At 39.7% G+C, this 26,026-nt stretch overlaps 1 protein-coding gene across 2 annotated transcripts in view; it reads left to right on the forward strand.

Moving 5' to 3' along the window:
- CREB5 (cAMP responsive element binding protein 5) overlaps positions 1-26,026 on the forward strand; it is a 254,644-nt gene that overhangs the window by 36,435 nt on the left and 192,183 nt on the right. The window contains exons 3-6 of one of the 2 annotated variants that reach the window (XM_064413110.1): positions 6,047-6,118; positions 9,027-9,098; positions 9,309-9,402; positions 18,163-18,284. In XM_064413110.1, the coding sequence (XP_064269180.1) occupies positions 6,047-6,118; positions 9,027-9,098; positions 9,309-9,402; positions 18,163-18,284 (360 nt within the window). The remainder of the gene's footprint in view (positions 1-6,046; positions 6,119-9,026; positions 9,099-9,308; positions 9,403-18,162; positions 18,285-26,026) is intronic. The other variant, XM_064413119.1, reaches the window with a different exon arrangement.

The following is a 26,026-nucleotide window of genomic DNA, read 5'->3' on the forward strand; positions in this document are numbered from 1 at the left end:
ATGGGTGATACACAGTGTTGGGCTCTCACGCTGCTGCTACGTGGGAAGGCACTAGGTCATCTGCTTTCTATTTTGAGTTTCTTTATCAGAGGTATCCTTTTTCCTCCCCTCCTCTTCCTCAGCCCAGTCCTCAGTGGTTCACAGTCCTTCCACTGTCTTTCTTTTTTCCATTTCCACTGGTGCCTTGCCTCCAGTCCCCTTGTGGTTCTTTCTCCCTGTATTTCCCCCCCTCCTTAATTTCAGAGTTTTCCAACATTCACTCGTGTTCTATTTTGAAATATCCTATATTTGCCCCATATTCTCTTAGTTATCCCCAATTATGCTCTTTCTTGAGAAAAAAGCAGCTCTGCATAAGCAGAAGAAAGTTGGGAAGCAGCTATTTGGCTTTCTTTGATAACAGAAACAGTGGGTTTTAGTGGACAAATACTGAGTTAGGGGACCAAAAACTTTTCTCTCTCGGCTGATTTGAAGGTAAATGCATGTACCTGTAACAGAGAGAAGGGACAAAACCTTAGTACTGCTGGGGAGCCTTCCCAGCACTGGGTTTTGTTCAGGCAGGCAATAGGTAAACTATGTGGCCATTTAAAAAGAACTAGGGTGTTCAGAAGCATGAAAAAAGAATGTTTTTGATACTCCTTTTGCAAATGATCCTGAAGTGTGCCAGTGGCTAGTGACTTCACAGATGCCAGCCACAGGGAAAGGACTGAAGGAAGGCTGCTTGCTGTTGAGGCAATTCACACATCAGCTGCTTTTTGAGAGCACTCGGCTCTGCCTGAAGATTTATGGGCCTCTCTTCCTTTAAAATAAATGAGTAAAGGACCAAGCTGAGTGTTTTTCCACACATAAATGTCATAAATGCAAACCCAAAACCTTCACTGGAGTACCAGCAAGGGCTCAAGCCCCAGCTCAAATGTGCATCATATTAAAGTCCTTCTTGGGGACTCCAGACACAAATTGCTTTCCAACATCCAGAACCATTTGGAAATGCTTTAATCCTGAAACCAGGGGGTTTCTAATGGAAATGCTGACAGACCCTTCGTTGTAGCAGCTGAAGCAGGCAGGGCTGTGATAATGAGCCTGTATGCCTGCATGTGGAAAGCGTGATGCTAGCTCAGAAAACAAGCACTTCCACTGAAAAGCCCACGCTGAGAAAAACCACCGTGCACCGTTCCAGCACAATGCTGCTTCAAATTGGCTTTGCTCAAGCAAGTATGTATTGGGAACAACTGTGGGCATTAACCCTGCGTGTATTGCACTTCCAAAACCAACAAGCCTTAATAGCATTTCTAATAACGCTCTAATTATCTATAAATAGCACGGTATTGAATAGCCATGACTAGCAGTTTAAAATGCTGCATACACTGATGGGGTTCTTTGCTAATCACAAGTGCAGTGTAACCACGTCTCCTCTCACTTTTTAAACATTGTGCCCCTGACCCTAAAAACCAGGTTTCCTTTATTGCTCATGTCTCTGCATAGCGCTGCTAACGCTAGAGACCGTGTGCTTTGTACCTGTGTTTGGAAATCTCAGTGACCTTGGTCACACCAGGCTGAAGAAACCTGTCTTGCAAGCATGAACCCAGGTGATTAATTTCAACAAACAGGTTGCTTATAAGAGTGTAATTACTCACTTGTGCAAATGGCAGCATGGGTGCACTGACCTGCATTAGACACATTGTAGTATACACCTCCCCATCGGTTCTTTTTCCTCTGTTAATCAGAGGCCTGAAAACCCTGCAACATTTAGACAGCTTGAGGTTGAAGGCTGAAATGTCACTTTTAAAAGAGGGTTAAAAAGGTCACACAGCTGCAAATAATAATAGCCCAATGAAAATCAGATTCTTACTGCAGCCTACTTCAAGAATAACATTGAAACAGGAAACAAGCCTGCTTGATGTTTTTACCAGTATGGCAGTAAGATTACTGCTGAGTTTAAAAACGGGGAGAGAGAGACAGAAAGGAGCATGCTTTCTTGATCTTAGATGTAAGAATAGTTTTTTCTGGTTCTGAAAAGGTGATCCTGGGGCTCTGCAAAATCTCCTTGAGGAGCCTGAGGACATGGGGTACTTCCCTCTGGATGCTGCTGAGAGGAGATGTAGTTTGTTGCTGTGTTCTGAGAGTGGTTTCATTTCTTCTGTTTGCTTTTTTTTTCTTTGTTATGCTCTTGCATTCCTGACTGTGGGCTTCAGTTTTATTAATTATAATAAAAACTTTTTAGAAGACTCTTATGCGAAAATCAAGGAGTAGAAAAAATCTTGGCTTGCTGCAGAACTTACTTGTTTCTCTACTAGTGACATAGGTTGGAGAAGCCTTTCTCTTGTATTTTTATTTATTTCTTTTTATAATTAGAATACCTTATCTTCTCCTGAGCAAAGTGATATTTCAGGAGAATGGCGGGCTACAACAGCATAGCAGATTTCCTCACTTACACATTCTGCCAATAAGGCTCTTTACGTGGTCACAATAGGGCAATAAATGCTGACAGATGTTGTTAACATGTCTATTAAAATTCAGCCCCTTTTTCTTCTGGATTATACACTCATGGCTATTGTTAATAATATCAGAACTAATGCTGACATATCAATAACAGTGTTCGCTTTTATTATAATCCTTGATTTTTTCTTCAAAAAAGTCACAAAGTTGCAATAAATTAAGCTATTGATAACAGAAGCAAAAAATTCAGACTGGAGCAATTTTTTAACTTTATGGTCATCATAGATTTGTCTGATATTCTTCACATGCATTAATTGCAGTTGTTATTAGTAGTACTACAAGAGTTGCACGAGTGTAACTTGAATTTTTAAGATCCCAAAGGCTAATAAGCACTTTAATTTAGATGGAAAGGCTGCTGTGATATATTTTTATTAGGTGAAGTGGAAATGTTGCCATTGGTTGTGTTATTTCCTTCCTTCATCTGCACACAGCGTGGAAGAAGAAGACGTGGATTGTGTGGCCCAGCAGCACACGTGAGACACGTGAAGAGAAGTGTGTGCCAGAGGCTGTGTGCGGCTGTCTGAGCTGCAGGATGGGAGATGCCTGCCTGCATCCTGAGAAGGATGCCATGCAAGCTGTGCTGTGCACAACCAGAGCAGCTCTGCTGCTGGGAGCCCCCATCCTGCTGCAAACCTGGGGCGAGGCCCGGTGGTGCCGGTGCATCCGCAGCTTTTGCAGAGTTCAGTGGGATTGAGGCATGCAGGAGGCTGAACTCACAGCCCAGATTTTCAGCTGCTTGTTTCTGGTCAACATTCAAGCACCACGCTGGAATTACTGCCATATGATAACCAAGCAGCAGACGCTTGCACAAAGTGCAGGCAGCAGGCAGCTTCTTGCACTCATTTACTGTTTTAAGAGCGTCAGTGGTGCCACAGTCTCAACTGCAGTGATTGCACCACATGCAAACAGCAATTCTGCAATTTGTCTTGAGGGCACTGTACCACCTAGTAACACCTTATACAGGTCAAGTTCTGCTAGACAGCACCTTGCAGTGCAGGTGATGCAGCCATTCTGGATTATTTCTTCCTTTATGTTTAGTGTCTGCAAAGAAAGATTCTCATGGAAATAAGCAATTGCTTGTACATTTGGGGAAAGAATTTCATGTTGAATCTGACGCCTTTTCCAGGTACTGAGGGTAAATAACAAGTCTATGATTTCTTATAGTGGATTTCCTGGAGCTGATCCCTGCACTCAGGATTCTAGTCCTCATCTAGTAGGTTATTTTGCTGCTTAGTCCGTGCTTATCTACTGGATAACCTTGTTATTAACCAAGAGAATATTGTTAAAAGAGAAATTGTTGAAAGAGCATGCACTGATGGATTCAGGGACTAAAGGTCAAGCTCAGGGTGGGGAGGGAAGTCTTAGACTTGCAATACTCAATAAGAAATCAAACTCCAAATAATTCCTGGTAATGTTTTGAAATTCACTTGGACACTTGGGACCAGAATTGTAACTATCTTGTTTTCTTTAACTGAGTCTCATCTGTTGTTTTGCTATTGAAAATGCTGTTGTCACTGTCCCCTGAGGAGGGGAAAAAGGGGTAACAGAAATCTTTGGCAGTGCTTCAGTTGCAGGAGCTATTGAGATATTAAATAAAGCCTTTCATTATCCATGCATAACTTCCTTTTTTTTTCCTTTTCTTTCTGTGTAAAGGAAAAAGTTGTCTTTAGGAAAGACAACATGCCTGGGGTCACATCCCATAAATAGAGGTGGATTTAAAAATCTAACTTAGCTGGAGGTTTTGGTTTTGTTTTTTTGCGGGGGTTTGTTTTTCTAGTCAGTTATCTCTGCTGCTTGTTTCTTTCAGACAGGATAGTGTAATTCAGAGTATTTTTATGGCTTCATCTCTGAAGAGCTTGTCTATGCACAGTCTGGAACTGAAATAACTGAAATTAGAAGTAATTTAACACCTTTAGTTATTTTAGTATGCGAATATACTCTTTCATTTCTGATTATGAGTATCCTATTTCAGTTTAACATAGCTGTAAGTTAAATCAAAACAGGATATGAATAATCTTAAAGGAGTAAATTAGGTACAATTTTAGTTATTTCAGTTCTAGCCTTGTGTGGATACGTAAGTTATGTCTGAGTTAGGGTCTTTCTTGACACTTTATTGTATTATAAATCATTTGTCTCAGGCCAGATGTTGGTAGAGATGCTCATGATCACTTGGTGTTTATTATCAACTTTTGGCAGTAGTGTCCTTGTGGAGGTTGAAGGGCAAATGAAAGTAGAAATGCTTTGCTTCTGGATTCTGCTTCTAGGAGTCAGTGGAGTCAGACAGAGTGGAGTTTTTTATGTTACAATTAGGAAAATATACTGTCAGGCTAATGTTGTCCACCAGAATGAAGTTTAATTAAAAAGAAAATGTTATCATCCTGTGAAAATAATTGCTGCAAGTACAGGGCTGGTTGATGTACAGGTTAATGGTGAATTACACTATCAACTCTAAGCATGCTAAAGATACTCCTGATGATAGGAAAGATGAACTGTACCTTGAAAAAAATTCAGTAGGTTTAAGCAATTTTACCACCTGTCCCTCTGCAGATTTTTGTAGTTATAAAATAAAATTCTGCTTTTCCACCAAGATATTTCTCTTTGGGTCATGAAAAAATTACCCAAACATCACCCTGATATTTTTCTAAAAGAGGCTGTGGTGAGGTTGTTTTAAGGGATTTTAGGGAATCTCTAAACATAAGTCATCTGCTTTAAGATGGGTCAGCCACTACATTATAGCTGGTAAAAACAGTTGTTCCAACAGGCTGAAAACATTTCTGAAATAAATTACTTACTTATTTTACTCCCTAGAATTTTACTATTTTTTTTCCTCAGAGACTCTGCCCTAGTATTGACACAAATTCAGGTGCATAACTGCATTCTGAGGGTGAATGTTTCATCCTTTGCCTTTATTTAAGACTTGGGAGCTTTCCCCCAGGGTTTAGTTCAAGGTTACAGGACTGGAACTGCTGTGTGGAAGTGCAGTTTTAGACAAACTTCCCTGCTGAAGCTCCTGAGGCTCTAGTTGACCTTTTACAGGATGGGGATGCACAGTTACCTTGTGTGCACGGAGAGCATGTATGTAATGTATTTAAGTTATTAATATCAGACAGTATGGGTGCAGAACTTCAAAAAGTGGGCTCTTTCTCAGAAGTAACCTAGACGTCTGGTTTTAATGTTGTTCAGCAGGAACTGAAGGAGGAAAGGTAAAAACCTTTAATTCAAGATATTTCTGAGAAGACACGGTCTTATCTAATAACAACACTGAACATATGCTATTTTCTGAGGCAGATTTATGCTGTGAAAGCTGAACTATATTTCTTTCTTAAAAGTAAATTGGTGCTTGGGAAGGAGCAATAAGAACTTAGACTCTAGAGAGCCTGCTGAATATTAGCAAAATTAGTACTCTGAGTATGAAAACTTTGTTCTGATCTGTTTGTGGAGTTTGAAATAAAAGCACAAACTGCCATTTCTGTATGTTGCTTGCATGTGTGAAGTTTAGAACTTATATATTCATAGGTTCCCTTTCTTTCCCCCTTCCCCTTTTAACATGTAGATTTATGAGGAATCAAAGATGAACTTGGAGCAGGAGAGGCCTTTTGTCTGCAGTGCCCCAGGCTGCTCACAGGTGAGTGGAGTCCGCGGTGATATTAATTGAGTCCTCAGCACTAGCTCTGGCTTGTATAATGCCTCCTGATATATTAACACATGTCTAATAATATGTGTGTCAGAGGTTTTCTGTGTGTTTTTTTTTTTAAACCTGCTTCCCCTCAATTCTCTCCTTTCCCACAAGACACCAATACAAAATATTTCAACAAATACAGCAGCCAGTCAAAAGAGAGTTGGTACAAGTGCTCCTCAAGCTGCTTCTGTGCCTTTTCTCATCCCAAAGCTGAATGTTTCAAGACATGTATTGCAGATTCCTTTAGGGACTAACAAGAGAGGACACACTAGGCAGGACACATTTATCTGTCTTCTGCTGAGATGTATGATGGTATATATTATGTTGCTATTGGAGGCAGTAACCCTCCTTGTTATTTTTTTCTGTTTTAAATACGTAAGTGCAATTATATCTTATTAGCTGATTTTTATTTATTTATGTATTTATTTATTTTTAATCTTTAAGACATCTTCCTACTAAATATTTTCTACGGAAAATGCAGCCTTTAGATACATTTTGCCCCAGGATGTGCATTTGGGATTCCTGTCCTTTTGACTGGTGCTCTGCCATATGTCTCCAAGGGGAAAACCTGACTTGTAACATTAGATGTTTAATGAGCTTAAAAAAACCCTGAAGTTACAAGGATTTTACCTGCTGAGATTTGAACTGGAGCGTGTGTGTTTTTTCAGCGATTTTGCAGAGGTGAGGGAAGTTCTCTCACACACAGTAATGAGGGAAGTTCCATGTGTGGCACTTGTGACCCTAATTTGTTTTAGTAACAGGAGTTTGTGAATAAAATCTGCAGACAAGGGCATCTTTTGCGCTTTTGTCACAGGCTTCCTGTGAGCATCCATGTCACGTGGTACAGCTTAACCATTTCCCAGAGTCTTCCTCTCTTAATTAATGAACCTTTCCCTGTTTCAACTGTATGTTGGGAGTTTTCAGCTGGGTAAGATATTTACAACTGTTTAGGTTCTTCTGGAAGAGGGGTGGGTGACTGTTAGTGAAGTGTAGGTGTTGATTTTTTGCCATTTTTGCCAAGAGCTGAAATAAGGAGAGGCAGAAGCCTTCAGTCCAGTTAATAACTGGCTGAGTGGCTTTGCTGTTTCACTAAGTGGGAGTTTTTCTATGGGACATAGAGTGCATCTTTTGGATTATCCCTCAGGCTGAGAATATGTCCCTTTAGATTTCCACATGCAGAGTTAAACTTTCACCATTCTGTCACAGAGGTAGAATAAAAGTATCTGAGTTTAATTGTGATGTTTATTTACCTTTTTGATGAAACGAAATTCCACTGAAATCAGTGGACTTGAGTGTTCTCATGTCAACTCTTAATCTGTTTCCTCGGTGGAGGAGAAGCTGATCCAGACAAGCTCTTTTAGGTGGTCAGAGAGCAATTTTGGTTGCATGCTGTTACAATTTGGAGAGATGAACAATGTAGATGTGACTTATATCTTAAAAAGCATTTAACTTCCCATTCCTCAACCTGACCCCTGTTTGTTATAAATGAGGACTTGACACAAGTGCATAAGGCAGAGCAGCTGTCCAGCTAAGCTGGCTGGGGCTTCTCTCTTGGCCCCTGCAGATGTGTCCTGGGGGCTGATGGAGTCAAGCTTCTGCACAAGGAAGAAAGTAGAATTAGAAAAAAGACAGAGAAGTCTGGGCTGGAGCAACAGTTTCTCCTCTGTTGCCCCACACCCTGTTTAAGCTGGCTGATTTCATAATGAAGAGAGAACATGGCATCCATGAAGGAAAATCCATTTTCAAGAGAAATAAATGTGGGGTTTCCCCTGCCCCCCCCCCTTCATGATTTAATTGAGCAAAGTCTTTCTCAGATATTCCCTTTGTTCTTAACATAAATTCCTAATCCTGCATTTCTTCCAGATAAGTAAGCAGTGAACCAGGATTTCACAGTGAGGAAAAGGTCTTTGGGATTTTTTTCTTTTTCAGTTTTTTCCCCCTCCCCCGAGAATTCAATTCCATTATTTTTGTCTATGCTTTGTCTATGAGTTTAGAAAGTCTCAGAAGGTGTAACATATGGCAATTATTTATGCTTTAGCCACAAGCAAAGTCACTTAGCCAAGAGTATACTGTGTTGAAAGCATTAGGTCCCTTTAGCTCTGTTGTTGCCATTGTTTTTTGTCTCCCATGTACCTGTTGCTTTAAAGAGCTGCTTTGAATTTTTTTAAGCCTTGTGATACAGCTTTTGGCTTTTCATAGTCCTGAAATAACCCAGCTGAAACCACGTCAGTAACAAAGGTCTTCATATGCACATTCTGGTGAAGGAAACTTCACAGAACCATTCTGCTGTTTGAGCCCAAATGTGCAAGTGCTTGAGCATTTATTCAAGCTTTTCTCTTCTTTGTTTTGCTCCAAAGAAGTTGTTTCTTGTAGAAGTCTGTAATCAGATTGTAAAACAAACAGCACACTGATTGGTTTCTTGCAAAAAACATCTATCCAGCTTCTCTGCTTGACAAAGGAGAATAATTTGATTTAGTATCATAAAGGGTCATAACTAGTTGCTATAAAACTGTGCGCCATTTAATTGCTAATTCAAATCAAGTCAAAGTATCAGATATTTCCAAAATTAAAGACATGTTTTGCCTGAATACTTTTGGATAGAAAAAAGCTGGCTTATTTAGTTATTTTTATAGCTGTTCATCAGATATATGTTGCAGAAAGACACAAAAGCAGAAAAATCCAGTAAAGTGATTTAAGATTTGCCTCATTACTTAGCATTTGCCGTGGGCTAAGAGCGTAGAGAACAGCAGCTATCACAGATGCTCAGGCACGTGGTGACTTGTGAGGCTGTGGTAGCTGGAGTGGGTGTCTGAGACCCTTAGAATCTAAAACTTGGACTGTAATTTTTTTCAAGCAGTTGCATGACACCTTACGGTTTGTCATCCCAGACAGCACGGCAGCAAATGTGTTTCTAAATCAAGTGCAGGTATTTGTTACTCATACTCACTTGTATTTTCAAATATTCTGTTTCCTGTGCCATTTGGACACATTTCTAGCTGGATAAATTTCTTTCTGTCTCTCATTTTTTGAAATTCTGTCCAATGCCAAAAGTTTATTAGAGAATTAAATTCTTCTTTTTTTTTCTTTTTTTTTTTTTTTCTCTCTTCCTCCCTCTCTTTCTGTGTTTGCCTGACAGCGTTTTCCAACAGAGGATCATCTGATGATTCACAGGCACAAACATGAAATGACTTTGAAGTTTCCTTCAATAAAAACAGATAATATGTTATCAGGTAAGAAGACATGAATTCAAGAGTCGAGATAACTATTCAGATGATGTTGAAAGCATGACTCCTATTGGAAAGCTACTGGCAAAATGACTCCAAGATTGGTTTTAAAAAGCCCCAGCTCCAATTAAATAACAAGGAGAGGTGGATTAAGCTAGAATGCATATCTCTGAACAGAAAAACAGTTGCCATTCTTCTGCTTTCATACAAGTTTGCCATGAGAGGGGAGAAATCACTGAATCTTAGGCGTGCTGGCGGCTTTGTCATTGATTTCCAGTGAAATACAGGCACTTAAGTGTGTGTCACTTGGGAGCCCAGCAGTGAGAGTGTTAATGAAGTGCATTTGTGCTGTTGCTGCAAGAATTGCTATTTAAACTGGACAGACTCCCTTCAGCAACTGGAAGAGGCCACATTGTATGAGCCACCTGTTTGGTGACTCAGGATCTGCCCACTGTAAATAGCCACAACCAGAAAGGTGAACAAGTGGGTGATATCCAGTACTCTTTCCCCATCTCTCTCTGCACTTCCCCCTTCATAAACAGGGTTATTAGGTACAATTGCACCCCATAATTTCTTGAGTAGTATATTTCTTATGTAGTCCTCCTGTGCTCTTGTCTGTGTAACCACATATCAATGGCTTGCTGGCCTTCAGCCAGTGTTGGGTAAAGTGAAGCCAGCCCTTCATTTTACTTCTTTCCTCTCCTATTTCCTATTGTTTATTCTTTGGGCTATAGTAATGGACTATTTAGAATAGTACCTCTAGACTTTTTCAGGTTTCAAAGTAATGGTAGGAAACCCCCTCTGTGATGCAAATGAGTGTCTGGATAGATTCAGCAGTGTTTGATATTTGTCTTTTGCAATGGGCTTCTTCAAGGTAAATTGTGCCATTTCAGATGCAAATATATATTCATTAAAGGGACTCCAGCAGACTAACTATTTTCTGGTTAACCTGTTTCCATTTTTATGAAAATCATAATGAAGTAACAATGGCTTGCAAATATTTAGGTCTTTGTTTGTTTGTTTATTTGTTTGTTTGTTTTTGTTGGGACTTTGGGCACCAATGAAAAGTTAGACAGTCTTTTTCCCAAATAGAATTTATTTTGCTTTTCATTTTAAAATGCCATTGTGGACTAAGTTAAGAAAGAACCACTACACAGCATTCTGAAGACTAGGTCTTGTGAAGTGCCTGAGTGCCAGCTATGCCCACAGAACCCTGTGTTTGCAAGCACAAATGAGGAAAAGCTGCTTTTGCATTTGGCTCTGTCCTTTGGCAGTGAAACTGCTCAAAGACATCTGTGCTGTGGGCACATTCACCCTGTGCAAGTGCTGGCTTTTGTTAAAACTTTCTGTTTGGCAAGACTTTTGTTCGAGTGCAGTTTCTAAGGAATCTATTCTGTCATCAGGAATCCCCTGAGCAGAGTAGCTCCATTTGTGTTTGGTAACTTCTATGATTTAGCCATCCTGCTCCTTCCAATGGGTTGCTTTCCCAAGCAAAAAGAGTGTCTGTCTTCCAGCACTACCACTGGTACTGGGCCCCCTAAACCTGCAGTTAGCCAGCTGTACATACTAATGCAGAATTTTCAGGCCAGAAAGACTCCGAGATTGCTTCTAAGGGATGTATTCTTTAAGGTTTGTTTATGATGATCCTGTGTAGTAGTGAAAGAGGAAAAAGACGTGTGTTCCCAAGGACTATGGCCAAAGTTCCTGACCATAATGCCCTGGCAAATTGGTTCTGCTGGTGTATTGATTCCTCTTTTTGTGTTTGCTGAATTTGTTTGGCATTTTGCTGTCCTTACTCAGGAAGAATCATAGATCATCTACTCTCTGCAGGAAGACATTGAAAAATAGTTGTTTCATTACCCACTGAAACCCTGGGGAAATCTAAATACCTTAAAGTTTAAGATGTTTTATTCTTAGATTTCAGAATGAAAAATTAATGATATATGGGAAAAAGAAACAGACTTTTCTCTTAGACATTTGTCTTCATGTCTTCCTTGTTTTTTGCATTTTTGCTTATGTGACTTTTAAAAAAAAATTGTTTCTGTCATCAGTAGGTTCAAAGAATTGCAGCAGAAATAGCTCTGTAATAAGCCAGGTGCAGTGCTAGTTTTTTTCCCCCCTCTTTTTCCTTAGCTGCCTAGAAGTCAGACTTTCTAATTTTTTTCCAGTATGTTGTATACTATCTTTTAATTTGTTGTGTATTAGCATTATTATTAACAATTAGTGATGAAAAATAACACACTATGCTTTCAGGTAGACATTAAAATTATTTACTCTGTTTACAGAGGTAGCTTAATCCACAGTCTGGGTTCACTATAATATCAGTAATATTTAACACACATCAAACATGTTTTCTGTAAACTGTTCCTGGAAGTAGGCAGTGAAAATGTTGCTATTGTACAAGACATCTTAGAAACTATGCAAAATGTGACTTGGGAAGAAGGAACTTGTTTTTTGTGTGAAATCTATATTTGGATCTGAAATAGAAGCTTCTAAGGGAGAGGTAAAGTTATGTTATATATGAAGTTATATGTTGTTATGTAGGTGGGGTTAGTGTCTAATAAACAATGGTGCATGACCTGATTGCAACACTTAGTGCTGTGCTGGTTTATCAGGTATGTCTTTCCAGGAGCTTCCGAGTTATCAGCTAGCTTCACTATGTTTTCTACCATTGTTTCCATGCTGGTTTAAGAAGAACAAGTTATATTAAACCTGGTGAACCCATCCCTTGAACCAATTCAGAAACTCCAGATACCCATGTACACCAAAACCTTTCTGTTCTCTTACTGTATAAACAGTCAGAGAAGGAAAATCCTCTAGTGGCATTGCGCTAAAATGCAAGTGATACTTTTGTTGGACAAATTCTCTCTTTTAGAATTAATGTTATTTGCTCTGCTTTGTTGTATATATTTTATTTTTTGTTTGTTAGAAAGTCTTGTTAAGAATATGGATAGAGAGTCATTGGTGTTTTCCATTTCCATCTTTCCAGCTAAAAAAGAGCTGTTTGAGATAACACAGGATATCTTATGTAAGTTTTGCATGCTAGTCACCATTGCAGGCAACTTTATAGTTAAATTGACTGAAATAGATATCAGCTCTTTGCTGTTGTAGAGAGTGAACAGTGTTTGCATTGCTTTGAAACTCTACATTGTGTTGTGTGACAAAGCTTTTGTGTTTAAACACCAAAATATTAATGTCTGTAGAATAGATTGCTTCCTCCAGGGAAATAATAAAAGCCCTGTGGGACTGAGCTTTGGGAGCTGGGGATTATCTACACAGAAACCTTTTTTTCCTTCCTCATTCTATTTAATGAAACCAAACCCTCTGGAGTTTTGGTGATAAAGCCCACTGTGGAGATAGAAACAGTTTTCTCTAGATGGAAGAAGTGTCTGTAATAAAGGTAGTGCAAAGGTATTCCTTTTCCCAAGTAATGCCTGTGCCAGTGAGGTAATTTACATCACACTTGATTGCCTTAATTTTTTCCTCCTTGTAGTTTATTTCTTCCTTCCTTGTAGTAGAGAGGTTTATGTAGGCATGAATTTTGATGTGTGCAAAATGATTGGGTATGAGGACTCATGCTGTACTTTGTTTTCTTGTTTGTTTCTTTGTCCCTTGCATTATCAAAAATGAAATGAACCATTTTCTTACATTTACTGGTCAGTTTCAGAGTGACCAAGGGACTTTAAAAATTAGTATGTGTACCCCTCCAGGAAAGTCCAACCAGTGCTTTAAAGAGTACATATTGAGACAGTCAAGTTCTTGGTAGCTCTCATCTGGGTGGGGGCAGTTTCACCACCTATGTTTGGGTGCACTTCTTCTTCCTCTCCTCTTTCTCCACCTGGTTGTTGTGTTATGATGTTGAGCTCTTCAGTGCACCTGGGTGGAAACCTGTGAAATCAATGAAGAAACCTTTCTGAACTTCTCAGGACATTCCTCTGTCTTTGTGGCTGCTTGTTCGGCAGCCCTTCAAATTTCTGTGCTAGCCCCATTACTCTGACTTTGTTATCATTGTATGAAAGCACAACATGGGTAAGTGTATAACTTCAACAGAGCCCACAGCTGAACAAGCTAAGTGTCTATTATTATTGTACATCAGACTAAACAATTTTTTTTTTTTTTGGGAAAGAAAAATGAAGAATCAAGTTACACACTTTGGAGCTGGGCTGTTAGGTATCTTTCACCAAATCAGAATTTTAATTTTTTTTTTCTCAAAATGAAAGCTTGTTTCAAATAAGTGTCCTTTGGTTCTCCAGGGCTTTTTTAAACTGGTAGCATGCTTTAAAGTTTCCTTTTGTGTTTTGAGGGATGAAACTCAGGAATTCGAGGTAATTTTACAAAACACATTCTGGATTAATCAAGTAAGTTTCTGTATAGCAAGCTAATATTGTATTTCCTAAGCTGTCATTTTGAAAACAATGTATTGAGACTGAGTGTCCTTTCTGAGACTATTATTTCAATCCCCACACCCCCAAACAAACAACAACATAGAAACCCCCATGCATTGCCAAGCATTGTGAGTACATAATGGAATCTTCTGAGTTTATTGAAGACTTCAAGTTCCCCATTGCCTTACCACATATATCCTTTTTATGAGTCTGAAAAATCAGGTATCACTTCAGACATTAAGGACATGTTTTCAAAAGTCAGCAACCAAAATATAGACAGTATGTGAAAGTCTGGCCTGAATATGGTTGCTGAGTGCATCTGAAATCCCTTCCTGTAGGATACAGCAGGTTAACTTGGGATCATTTGGGCTTGCTCTAGGGCTTATATATTGTCCATTTACTTTTTTGAGGCTTATTTGAACTTAAAGTTTCTTGTGGCCTTTCTGGTCATGGCTGTGTCATCAGGGAGGCTGATTATTCCCCTGAGTAATAGGCTGAACAACATTTTCACTGCCTAGTCTGAAGCTTGACATAATCTGTTTAAACTGGTGATGAAGTTGAGATAGAAAAAAATTCCTAAGTAACTATCAGATGACAGGTTTACCTATGAAGTGACAGATGTCTAGAGGTAGATGCCTCAAAGGACAGTAAACTAGTTCTAGAGGATGGAACTAGTTGAGGATAGAAAGATTTTTTACCTGTTGAATGACAGGTCTGGGTTGAGATAGTTGATCAGCAGCTATACTGATCAGTAGCTATACTAGGCAGGTATCTTGGGTTAACCCAGATAATCCTGTATCCCAAGCTGCCAATACAAATTACAGTTTGTGACTAATATTAGAGTCCTGGGTTGTGTGAGTAGCAGTGTGCCTGCAGAGCAGCTTCCTGCATAACGTGTGTCCTCAGCAGGAATGCTGAGAGTGGTGCTGGCTCTGTCTGAGTTTTGGTCCAGATGGGTCTGGCTCATCCAGTTGCTGAAGTGCAACAAATCAGAGCCCTGCTCTCAGTGAGTCTGCAATAGTTGTGGGCGCTGGTGATAGCAACAAAAGCTTTGTTTGTACCAACAGGGAACAATGAGGTCAGGCACAAGCTGTTGGAACTATTAATGCATTTTTAAGTGTTGAGAATTAGGAATATTTTATTAATTCTGGGAGACCTGATTTTGTAGCTTATGCTAGGGTCTCCCTTGTGATACTCCTCCCAATTAAAACACAAACGCTTGCCTAATCTAGGTAAAAGAATTCCTGTGGTGTTGAGAGTGATTTCTTCTACTAATTTGCCCACATCCTAAAGGAGAACTGGTGTTTTGCAGAGGCAAAATAGTTGGTTGTTCAGGAGCAAATCAAGCTCATTAGACTTGGTAGCCTTGAAATCCTGAGACCAGTGAATGCAGTGTATGTGCAGTGTAACTCCTTTACTACACAAAGTGTCAACATTTTAAAGTCTGGATCTTTATCAGTTCTGCTCTCACACAGACAGAGGTTTTGTGGCCTTCTGGTTTCTCTGAATGTTGAAGGCTGAAGTATTAGAACTAGGAAGGCAGGTCTTGTTTTACATCTGGCTGACCTGACTTCCAGGAGGTCTGTGGATGGAGCTTGGGCTGGCTGGTTGGTGGTGCTCCTTCCTCGGCTGGGAGAAACGAGGGGCTGTCTGTTTTAACAAAAATCTCAATGTGAATTCCTGCCAGTCTGATTTCTGGAACATAGGAACTACAGTAGCAGTATGGGGAGACTGAGGTAATAATGTAAGATCACCATCTTGATATGTAGGTGGTGTAAACAGTGTCATTATCAGTTTTCATATTTTGAGATATTAAAATAGTTAATTGTAAAGTTCAATTGCAGGTGACACCATTGGTTATCTTGTGGTACAGAAGACAGATTTTCGGCATGAGCAGAGAAAAGAAGCCATTGAGGCCCTTGTGCATTTGAAGTCACATTCTTGCTCTGGTTTGCTTTTTTCACTGTTAAAATGGATTTACTTCAATGAGATAACTTTTTTTTTTTTTTTTTTTTTTTTTTTTTTTTTTTTTTTGTTGGTTCTGGGCCCAAGCAACTCTGAAGAAACCCAGAATTTTTGATTCTAGTGAAAGTAGTGGCATCTAATTCTTTATGAACCGTAGTTTCTCGTCTTGGCCATGAAATTGATACCTTGCTTATTTGATATGGATATACCACTTTCTTCTGTTTACTTCACATTCAGTGTGCCCTTTGTGTCCAGGAAGGCTTAGCAACAATTGTCTTTGATTTTCTACAAAACAATGGTACTGTTCACTAAAGTAGCATTTCATCCTTTTTGGAAATGAAATCTATTTCTCCTGCATTTTAGTGCCATTCATTTCCAGTATGAGCACCAGTCCAAGGGCCAAAAAAAATCCTGGTGTAAATCTACTGAGTTTACTGAGGTTACTTTAGAGATTTGTTTGGCACTGCTTATTTAGGATATGGACCTGTAAAGTGCTGAGTGTCCTCAGCTCCCATCAATGCCAGCACCTTGTTGACTCATCCCCTTAGTCTGAGTTCTTGCAGGATTCTTAGAAAGTTTTGTTCCTAACTCTGGTAATACAGTAGTCAGATGTAAAAGCTAATAGATAAATAAGTGTGCATTCCCAAATACTTGAAGTTTCTTTCCTTTAAGTTCATAAGTAGGATGCTCAAGCCAAAAGAAATGAAAAAAGAATTTTACTATTAAGGATTTGAATTTTGATATTCCATCAGAAATATAAATACAAATTAGTGTGTTAGCCCTTGGATTACCTGAGAAAGTCAAACCTGGAGGACCATGCTTGTTACAGGTGGAAATTGCCTTCTCCTGGTTTTATAATGAGGAGGCTAATCCTCTTCCTTAGTTTCTAAGGAAAACTGCATTTTCTTTTGTGTACCTTGCTTTTGTACTGCTTAATCAAGGGCTGATGTGTATTTCTAGTCTGATCATGTAAAATTCATGGTGTTCGGTAACTGTCTGCTGTAAGAGGGTAATATTAGAACTTGACCCAGCTTAGCTAGGTGCAAAAAAGCAATTTTTTCTTTGTTGAAGTGGGAAGCTTTTTTCTGAGGTCAGAATTGACCCAATATGGGCAATGGGGTTTATTATGACAGAGTTTTCATTCTTTAAAGAATGAAATACAAAAAATAGGTAGTAGTCAAGAACTATGCTGAAGATTATTTTTTAACAAAGTGAGTCCAATCTTTCTGCAAAATCAGATACAAAGCATCTCAAAGCATCTCTGGTACAGAGCCTTGAGAAGAAGGAGCCAAGTTGGAATAATTAAGAACCAGACTTAGAATTAATAGAGGTGCCTCAGACCTGTGCTTTAGGGAGTCTTTGGTTCCCACTTTTGGGCTTGATTGTTAATTTCCTGAAGAAAGAAACTGAAATCACCGAAACTACAGTCTGCATGGCAATTTTGCTTGTCTGTCTTGGAGGCTTTTGAAAAAGTGTCAGAAAACCTTGTAATTTTCCTCCTGCCTGTGGCATTAAAGAGAATGTTGCCCTTCTTGTATTAATTCTGAGAGAGGAGAAAATCCTAGAGATGAAGGTGTTAATTTTTTTTTTTACTCCAAATTTCATGATTTTGCATGTATTATCAAACACTTCCAGGTATAAAATGCAAAAGGATGCTTCTTCATGGCCAGAATCTCACTTTTCATAGCTTTTCTAAATGTTAAGTCTTCCTTCAAAATTGTGTTGGAAGCAAAACTTCTTGCCATGGCTACCTTTTTTGATAAGTATGTGTATGTTTGAGGTGGTTTTTGAGCACTTGAAGGCATTAACTAGTGTGTGTCCACAGCAGTTAACATGTGTGCTGTGATCTAAATATGCATTACGAGATGCACTGTGCATTGTTCTGCATGAGCCTATTTTTGGAGTTTTATAGAGAGTTCTAATGACTATTTACATAGGTTAAGGAGAAGCACTTGTGTTATGTGGCCTGGGAAAACCCATGCTGTTGGCTTTCTGCCCAAATGATGACTGCTGCCTGGTTTTGGACATTGATGGCAAACATGGCTGCCTGCAGCGTTTACTGTCAAAATTCAGCATGAGCCTGTTTTTGGAGGTTTATAGAGAGTTCTAATGACCATTTGCACACGTTAAGGAGAAGCACTTATGTTACATGGCCTGGGAAAACCCATGCTGTTGGCTTTCTGCCCAAATGATGACTGCTGCCTGGTTTTGGGCATTGATGGCAAGCATGGCCGCCTGCAGCGTTTAGTGTCGAAATTCAGCGCTGTGTGGGTTTTTTTAATGATAGTGTGGTAGGTAGGGGTGGGAAGGCAAAGAGAAGTTTGGTTAGAACCTCTCTTTTCCTGCAAGACTATTTAATTGTCTCCCTCTCCTTTTAATATTGTGCACCAATGATCATTTCTTGTCTTGTTCTCAGATCAGACTCCCACACCAACACGATTTTTGAAGAACTGTGAGGAAGTCGGCCTCTTCAACGACATCGACTGCTCCCTGGAGCACGAGTTCAGGAAGGCACAAGAAGAAGAGAACAACAAAAGGGTGAGTGTGAGCACACCAAGCTCTTCCTTGCCTTTTGATTCCTTGAAATGGTAAAGGAAGTGTTCTTTAATCTATGAGAAAGCAGATTGAGCTCTACCACCTAGTAGTAACCTTTTGGTTAGAAACTAGGGGGCACTATAAATTGTGACATGCTTTTTGAAACTATTGAAGCAATTGACAGAAATAAAAACCCCAAACCAACAACAAAAAACAAGTATTAAATAATGAAAAAAAGTGTAGCTGTGTTTGCCAGGGTTTGATTCCAAGTCTCTGCTTTTAAGTAAACTATAACACAAACCACACACCTCATGAGGGCAAGGCTTGGGAAAATTATATCATCTTTGAAGTGAGGATTGCAAACTGGCTCAAATACATTACAGGGAAATTTGGCTTATGAAGGGGCATTTTCTTAAGAGAAAATTTTTTTCTTTTTCCTTTTTTTTTAAATTCCTCCATAACATGTTGCACCCTTGGATTTATTCATCAATACCAGCTTTATTCTATTTCTGTATTTCTCATAAAGCATTCAAGTTGAGCTGGGAAACGCCTAGTAGATAACATATCCCATTTTCAATTAGTATTCTTTTAGTTTATTCTGAAGTTATTCTGTCAGTGTTCTGAACTTTAGGTTGAATTAGATAGTCCACCTTGTATATAAGTGTACTCCTGTACCAAAAGATAGTTCAGAGTGCTTTTAGGGATCCTAAAGTGCTGTTAAAATTTTCAAAGAATTCTAAAAGATCTTAATGCACTAGAGAGGCCAGCAAGAAAAGAGGTAAAGCTGCCTGCTGAGGTGCAGAACAGGAGAGGAGGCTTGTAGAAAGAGAGGGGAGTCCAGGAGCAGCTTGGTTTAGGATTACAAGGAAGGGAGTCTAGGTGTAGTTTATTTGTGGTTCATTAGGAAAGAGACTGGGACAGACAGAGGAGGAGAGAGGCTGTGCCATGGTTGCTGAGCAAGGAATAAGAGTGTCCAAATGTGAGAGAGTTCAAGTTTTGGTCAAGTATTGGGAAAATGGCACAGACTGACCCTCACAGCTTTGTGTGTTAGGAAACAGCCATGTATTGAGATAAACGTGTCTAATTTTAGTCCTGTTAAAAAATTTGTGGTTTAGGATCTGCGGAGGGGAGTCTTAGTTAGAATCAGGGAGAACATTTCTGTACGTTCCTACTTCTTTGTCCATTACAGGCTTTCTAAGTTGTTCTCTGTGCCTGGTGTTTATTTTGCAGGAGTAGGAGAACAGGAGAAATCTACTGAGGTGGACCTGAGTGCAGTTAGCCCCAGACTGCAGCGCTTGATGTTGCAGAGATATTTTAGTTTGCAAGGGATAGTTGATTAAAACCTAGACAAGGGCATCAAGTTACCTGATAATTCCAGCTGTTAAGCAGTCTCTGGGAGTCTTATTCTGCCCTCCTACCAACCCCTGCAGCTGCCATTGGTGATCTCCAGGGAGCAAATAAATGATCATGGGGTGGGAAACAAACAAAAAAACCCCCCAAAAACCAACCCAAAAATCCCACAACCCCTCCCCCCACCAAAAAAAAACCCCAAAACAAAAAAAACCAACCAAACAAAAAAAACCTACAAAAAACCCACAACCAAATCAAAAAATGGGGTGAAAAAAGGAAAAAAAAGGAAAGAAAAAAGAGGGGCATAAGTCCCACTAGCTGTCTAACCTGTAACATTTGCTCTGTGTTTCCAATTAGTCTGCTGTATGTTCATTCTTACATTACTGACTGACTGTCAGATAGGAATCTGAAGCAGGCCCCAGTAGGGCTTTGCACAAATGCAAGAGACAAAGGCCAAGACAGAAGGAGACTCCTTGGGCTGCAGCTGTCCCTAAGGAAATGCTTCTAACAGCCTATCCCTGGAATATGAATGTGATGTAGTGTTGGCCTAATGGACCTACCAACACACAGAGACTAAGGTTAACTGCATGGAAATCTTACTCACTGCACAGAAAAGTCTTCCAAAAATATTTTTGGTCATATTAATTTCTCTGGACTCTGAAAGAAACAGTTTTGTTTATTTTAGTATATCACTGTGGCTTAGCACACAGCTTGACACTGAAATCTTGTAACAGAAAAACACTTTCATTTCTCATTGGCTTTTTTTTCTCCTTGAGAGTCATGCCTTGAAAAATCAGAGGATAAAGTTAATGTAGCTGCATTTTCTCTTTCTTTCTTTCTTTCTTTCTTTCTTTCTTTCTTTCTTTCTTTCTTTCTTTCTTTCTTTCTTTCTTTCTTTCTTTCTTTCTTTCTTTCTTCCTTTCTTTCTTCCTTTCTTCCTTCCTTCCTTCCTTCCTTCCTTCCTTCCTTCCTTCCTTCCTTCCTTCCTTCCTTCCTTCCTTCCTTCCTTCCTTCCTTCCTTCCTTCCTTCCTTCCTTCCTTCCTTCCTTCCTTCCTTCCTTCCTTCCTTCCTTCCTTCCTTCCTTCCTTCCTTCCTTCCTTCCTTCCTTCCTTCCTTCCTTCCTTCCTTCCTTCCTTCCTTCCTTCCTTCCTTCCTTCCTTCCTTCCTTCCTTCCTTCCTTCCTTCCTTCCTTCCTTCCTTCCTTCCTTCCTTCCTTCCTTCCTTCCTTCCTTCCTTCCTTCCTTCCTTTCTTCCTTTCTTCTTCCTTTCTTTTCTTCCTTTCTTTTTCTTCCTTTTCTCCCCTTCCTTCCTCCCCTTCCTTCCGCCCCTTCCTTCCTGTCTTCTGGATGGGTGCCCATGGATAATCCACGACAATTTGTTGTGATGAAGCTGGTTATGCAGACTGGTGACTTTCCAAACTAGTGAAGCTCTGAGTGCATGGGTTTAGGATCACCTTGTGTACCTTTTTTTGTAAAGGTACTATTGAGTGCAAAGCACTTACATTAGTATCCCAGCTTCTTATCCAGAAATAAATCCTTGACATCCTTCTGCCACAGTAGCTCATGTGTAAACGTGGAGAAGTGTCTCTTTATGCCTCCCATACTTGGTTGCTTTATGGTTCTAAGATCATCTGTCAAGGACCACCTCTGACAATGTGTGTGGATTAGCCTCTGGTCAGGGACTGAGAGGACTCAAGGAACAATAATGATGATGATGACCTCCAGAACCTGAACTGAAAAAAATAAAGCTGTAAATGGAAGGGAGTTTTTCTGTTGGTTTTGGGTTGTCTGCTGTTTATACCATTCTAAGTTAGTTGGAAGTCTCTCCTTGAAAAAGAGAGACTAAATGTAAGGGATGCTATAGATCAGCAATCAGCATATAGATAGGCGTGTGAGAAAGAGGCTTTTTCCAGCTTCCTGATGGCACTGCTCCTGACACAAGCCTCCTACCTCCCAAATTCACCACAAACTTAGCACAGGTAAAAGTATACTTATACTATATTTCTACTTGTAAAATTGTAAATGTCAGAGTTCTTGGGAGCTTGAGGCAGACAGCAATTGACAGCTCAGACCCAGACAGAACTTGCAACCCAAGTCAACAAGGCAGGTACTGCTGGCAGGTCACATGGCCATTTTAGCCCACTGGCTGCTGGTTTTAGGCTTACACTGCCTGGAACATTAGGTATCCAAAGCATTTGCAGTGGGCTGTAATTGCAAACACATGACCTTTGCTGCTGCTGGATAGGCCCTGTTGTCACATCTTGTTTTGAGCATTGAGTTGGGGCTGAGAGGATCATGTCAGAGATGGGAAGAGTCAGGGTCTGTTTCTGAACAACTTAGTGGACTCACTTTGTTAAAATGCATCTAGCCTGAAGTCCCTGTGTGAAATGAGAAAAAGTGGAAATATGCTGAGTGTAGCAAGTAGAGTATTGCATCAAATAGCACTTACAAATAGTGAGCTGAACATTTTCAACATGAGGGCATGTTTAAAATCACATTCTGTGTATGCTAGACTTTGGATGCATCACTTCCTAAGACTTATCCTGAAACTTTGAAATCTTCTCAGCACTGTTCAGGGCTGCAAGAGAATGTATGAATTATGCAAATGAGGCAGGGAAATGGCTATTCTTAATTACAGCTAGTTTTTAATGTGGTTTGTTCAGTGTCAGTTCAGGAAGCTCATTAGTCCTCTACATGGCCTAATGTTCCTGTTCTAAGTGTACTATCCTAAGGCAGGCACCTCACTGTTAGAAAAGCATCAGCAAATTGAAGTACTCCAGCAAAGAAGAAGAACAAAACCAAATAAAAAGCCTTTAAGGGTTAAATAATTTCAATCTGCAGAAGGAATAAAAATCCTGAGTAACCAGTTTAGTTGTGTTAAAAAAGGGATGATGCTACAGACTGATGTGTGTTTGAAAGACATATATTTGGTTTGTACCTTCTAGGATCTCCTTCTAACTTGTGTATATTTCTGTGTATAGGCATAAGAAAGTAGGTAAAATGTACTTGTCTAGATATAGCACGTCACTATTTCTTGCTGAACTCAGTGACTCTCTGACCTCCAGAAGAAATTTCTTGCATGTATTGCTGAATGTCATAGTTTGGTACTATAGCTTATGAGTGTAGGGAAGATTATATAGTTCAAAGCAAGCTGGAAATGATAGAATCTGTCCCCAAAGTAGTATAGTTTGGTGAAAAAATTAACTCAATTTCCACATCTTGCTTAAATTTCATGCAATGTGTATCTAGCCCATAAGTTTTCCTCTCTTCTGAAAAGTAATACAGAAAAATCATAAGGGATTTTGCCTGTATTTAATAGTTGGCATTACAGCAGCTGAAACTAGCAGTGCAGTAAATGGGGCCCTTATCCAGGAAAGGGTGATATGTATGGGGTCATACATACCCTTATATGAGAAAAAAAATATTTATATGTTGACAAAGCACATTGTGTAAGTGTTTGGGTTTTAGAGGCCTGTATTGTAATAGTAATAGGCTATGGGGTAATGCTGGCAATGCACTCCCTTGGTGAAAGAACAGGGATTAAGGGTTCATTTTGGTGGTTGGCTTGGCTGATAGGTGACAAATTAGCCTCAGTTTTCCCTGGTAAGTACTCTGAAACCCCAGCAGGGTCCTGGAGAAGAGCAGTGTGTTGGTAAGGCACACACAGAGGCAAGTGCTCTGAAAGGGCTGAATTTCACTTGTGAAATAATACAAACCAACAAACTCATGAGCCTGTTTCTGGAGCACTTTTGACTCATGGTCTGGCAGTCTGTACAATGGAAGGAAAGACATATGTTTAAATGCTTACTATTTTGATTTTTAAAAAAAATATGCTATTATAAATGCACATATGTACATTCTCCCTCCATTTGTCTAAACATGATGTAAGACCATCCATATTTTTTAAGTCAAAGGGCCCTCTGATTTCTTATTTTCCCACTGAGATTAAGTATCTTATATAGTCAGTATGTCATAGTAGACACAAAGTAAGACTAGAAATTAGTAAAAGTAGAAATTGTTTATATTAATACAGTGCTTAAGGGCCAGAGTACCATTGTCGTATGCATTGTAATAACTTCAAGCTGTTACTTTATCAATCAGTTAAGCTGTTGTCAAGGTGATAGCTCAAAACTCTAAATTTCAAAGTCCAAAATATCACCCCACATTCAAAGGTTTCAGTATAATAGTTCCTATACTCTAAATATAATATCTGTATCTGTGAAGATGTAAGAATCCTCACACCATAGCATTTTTTCTGGGTGACTCATTGAAGTACTGGAAAGATACACTCTAACTCTGTATCTGAGTTTTTCTGGGGGTTATTCTGGGTTTTCATATGCATTAATTGCATCAGGTTATTGATCTGCTTTTTCGGTTCAGTTTTTGGCTTGCAACAGCCCTTTTTTTCTTAATTAAATTAACTTTTGCAGTATTCCTTTGAAGAAGGTGAATACTCAGTGTCTTATTTTCTAAGGGAAAAAAGATTCCAGAGTACATTGCTTTCCAGAGCTCCTTTGTAGTGTGACACCAAGCTCTCAAAGGAATCACATATGTGGAGTGAGACTTGCAGGGTATCTGGGTCCTCTCCACCATTCTGCCAAGAGAGCAGCTTTCTGTCTCAATTTGGTTCCTAAATCTCTTTAGCAGCACGGCCCCAAAAGATTCATAGACTCCCTCAAAGACATTTTGGTGCCTTGCTCTGACTGAAACAAAGCAGGAGTAAATCAGAGAGCTACCATAAAGGATCTGGGCTCAAGTGACATGCTGAAAATTGCACAGGAAGTCTGTGGCAAAGCCTCGGATTGATTCCATATCTCCTTGGTCTCAGCATAGGGCATCCCACAGACCATGTGTGTTAAAGATTTATCAGCTGTTGTTCAGTGTTGCTAAAGACAGGAAGAATGCTCTCCTCCTCTCTCCAGATGGGTTGGCTTGCTGGATTTTAACTTCTTAACCTTCGTAGGTTTCATGGTAGACATGTGGTGGTTTGTTGTATTTTCTGTGATGGCAGCTCCACGGATGGCGCTTCAGTCCCTGGCTTTATGAGTCGTGTTTTGAGCACGTATCTGTCTCCAGACACTTCATTGCCACACTGGATTGTGTTACAAAGGGGACACATTCTGCATAATGACACAGGAAAGCTGTCAGGACAAAACTGTTTGTGACCTTGCAGAAACATTCACAAGAATAGGCCTTAATTTAGGCATGTTGCTGATGGTACAGCATCTTATCTTCTGCTGGCAGGCAGGATTCTTATCTTGAATGGACTTTTGAGTGGGTTTATAGGTTTAGATCCTCATACTCAAAGAGAAGACCTGAATGTTTTTCCAGCAATAAGTTCCTGTATCATGCAGAAAGGCGATTCTTGAGGGCATACGTTTTTGCTTCAGCTAAACCTTCCTAACCATCTTCCTTCCATGTTTCTTCTGAATTCCAGCTGATGAATCATCCAGCGAGCTCAGTCAGGACAGTCCACTTTCCTTCTTCTTATTATTGTCTCTGTCCCAAAGAAGCTGAGTCACCCTCTTGTAATGTTTAGAGGTTTGTTATGTTTTCTGTATTTTGGCTACCCACAACAAAAGGAGGCCTATCTGATTTCATTCTAACATTTTTTTCACAGCAGCACAGCAAAGTTGTGCCTTTTGCCTTGGTCTTCCTTGGAATGTTTTTAATGGCACAGCTTTCTTGTTACCAGTTCAGGTTTCAGCAGCATGGACTGGATGGCACATGAAAAAGGGATAAACCTTTCCTGTAGTGGCATTTTTATAAGTCTATCTGTTAGGTAAAACCCCTAAATCTTGGCAGCCTCTTTAGAGCATAAGCTCTGCTATTAAACATGAGCTCTTTTCTCCCCGGAGTGGGCTGCAGTCTCTATGGTTGGGTGGGTAATAAGATACTGCTGATACACTTCAGAGCAAGGTGCACTTTTCCTTTATTTATGAAGATAGACATGCTGGTCAAGGGCTTAATCACAGCTGATAAATCATTTTAGAAAGCCTATTAGAACCATATGCTGATCCTTCGTATTAACATGGTGTGTCTGTTTCGAGTCTAATAAGGCAGGGTCTCTTTCCCCTCTCCCTTCCCCCTGCCTGGTACGCAAATTATTTATCTGTTTAAGTGATATTGTTTGGTTGAGGGTATTTCTCTCTATAAGAGGTGCTGTTAATAAAGCCAGGTGAACAGAGGAAAGAAGGATTCTTTCTCTCCAGAGAGTGAATCTGAGTGTTTTTGGTCTCCTTTGCTGTGAGGCAATTGCAGAGCAATTGTCCAAAAGCTGAGGCAAGGAAACCTATTGGTTAAACACTGGGACACCGTGGCATGGCCTTCACAGCATAAGGTTGTCATTTTGGCCCAGGTGGTTACAATCCTGGAGCCCAAGAACCGCGAGGGTT

The sequence above is a fragment of the Passer domesticus genome, chromosome 1, assembly GCF_036417665.1.
Source record: "Passer domesticus isolate bPasDom1 chromosome 1, bPasDom1.hap1, whole genome shotgun sequence".
NCBI classification, from domain to species: domain Eukaryota; kingdom Metazoa; phylum Chordata; class Aves; order Passeriformes; family Passeridae; genus Passer; species Passer domesticus.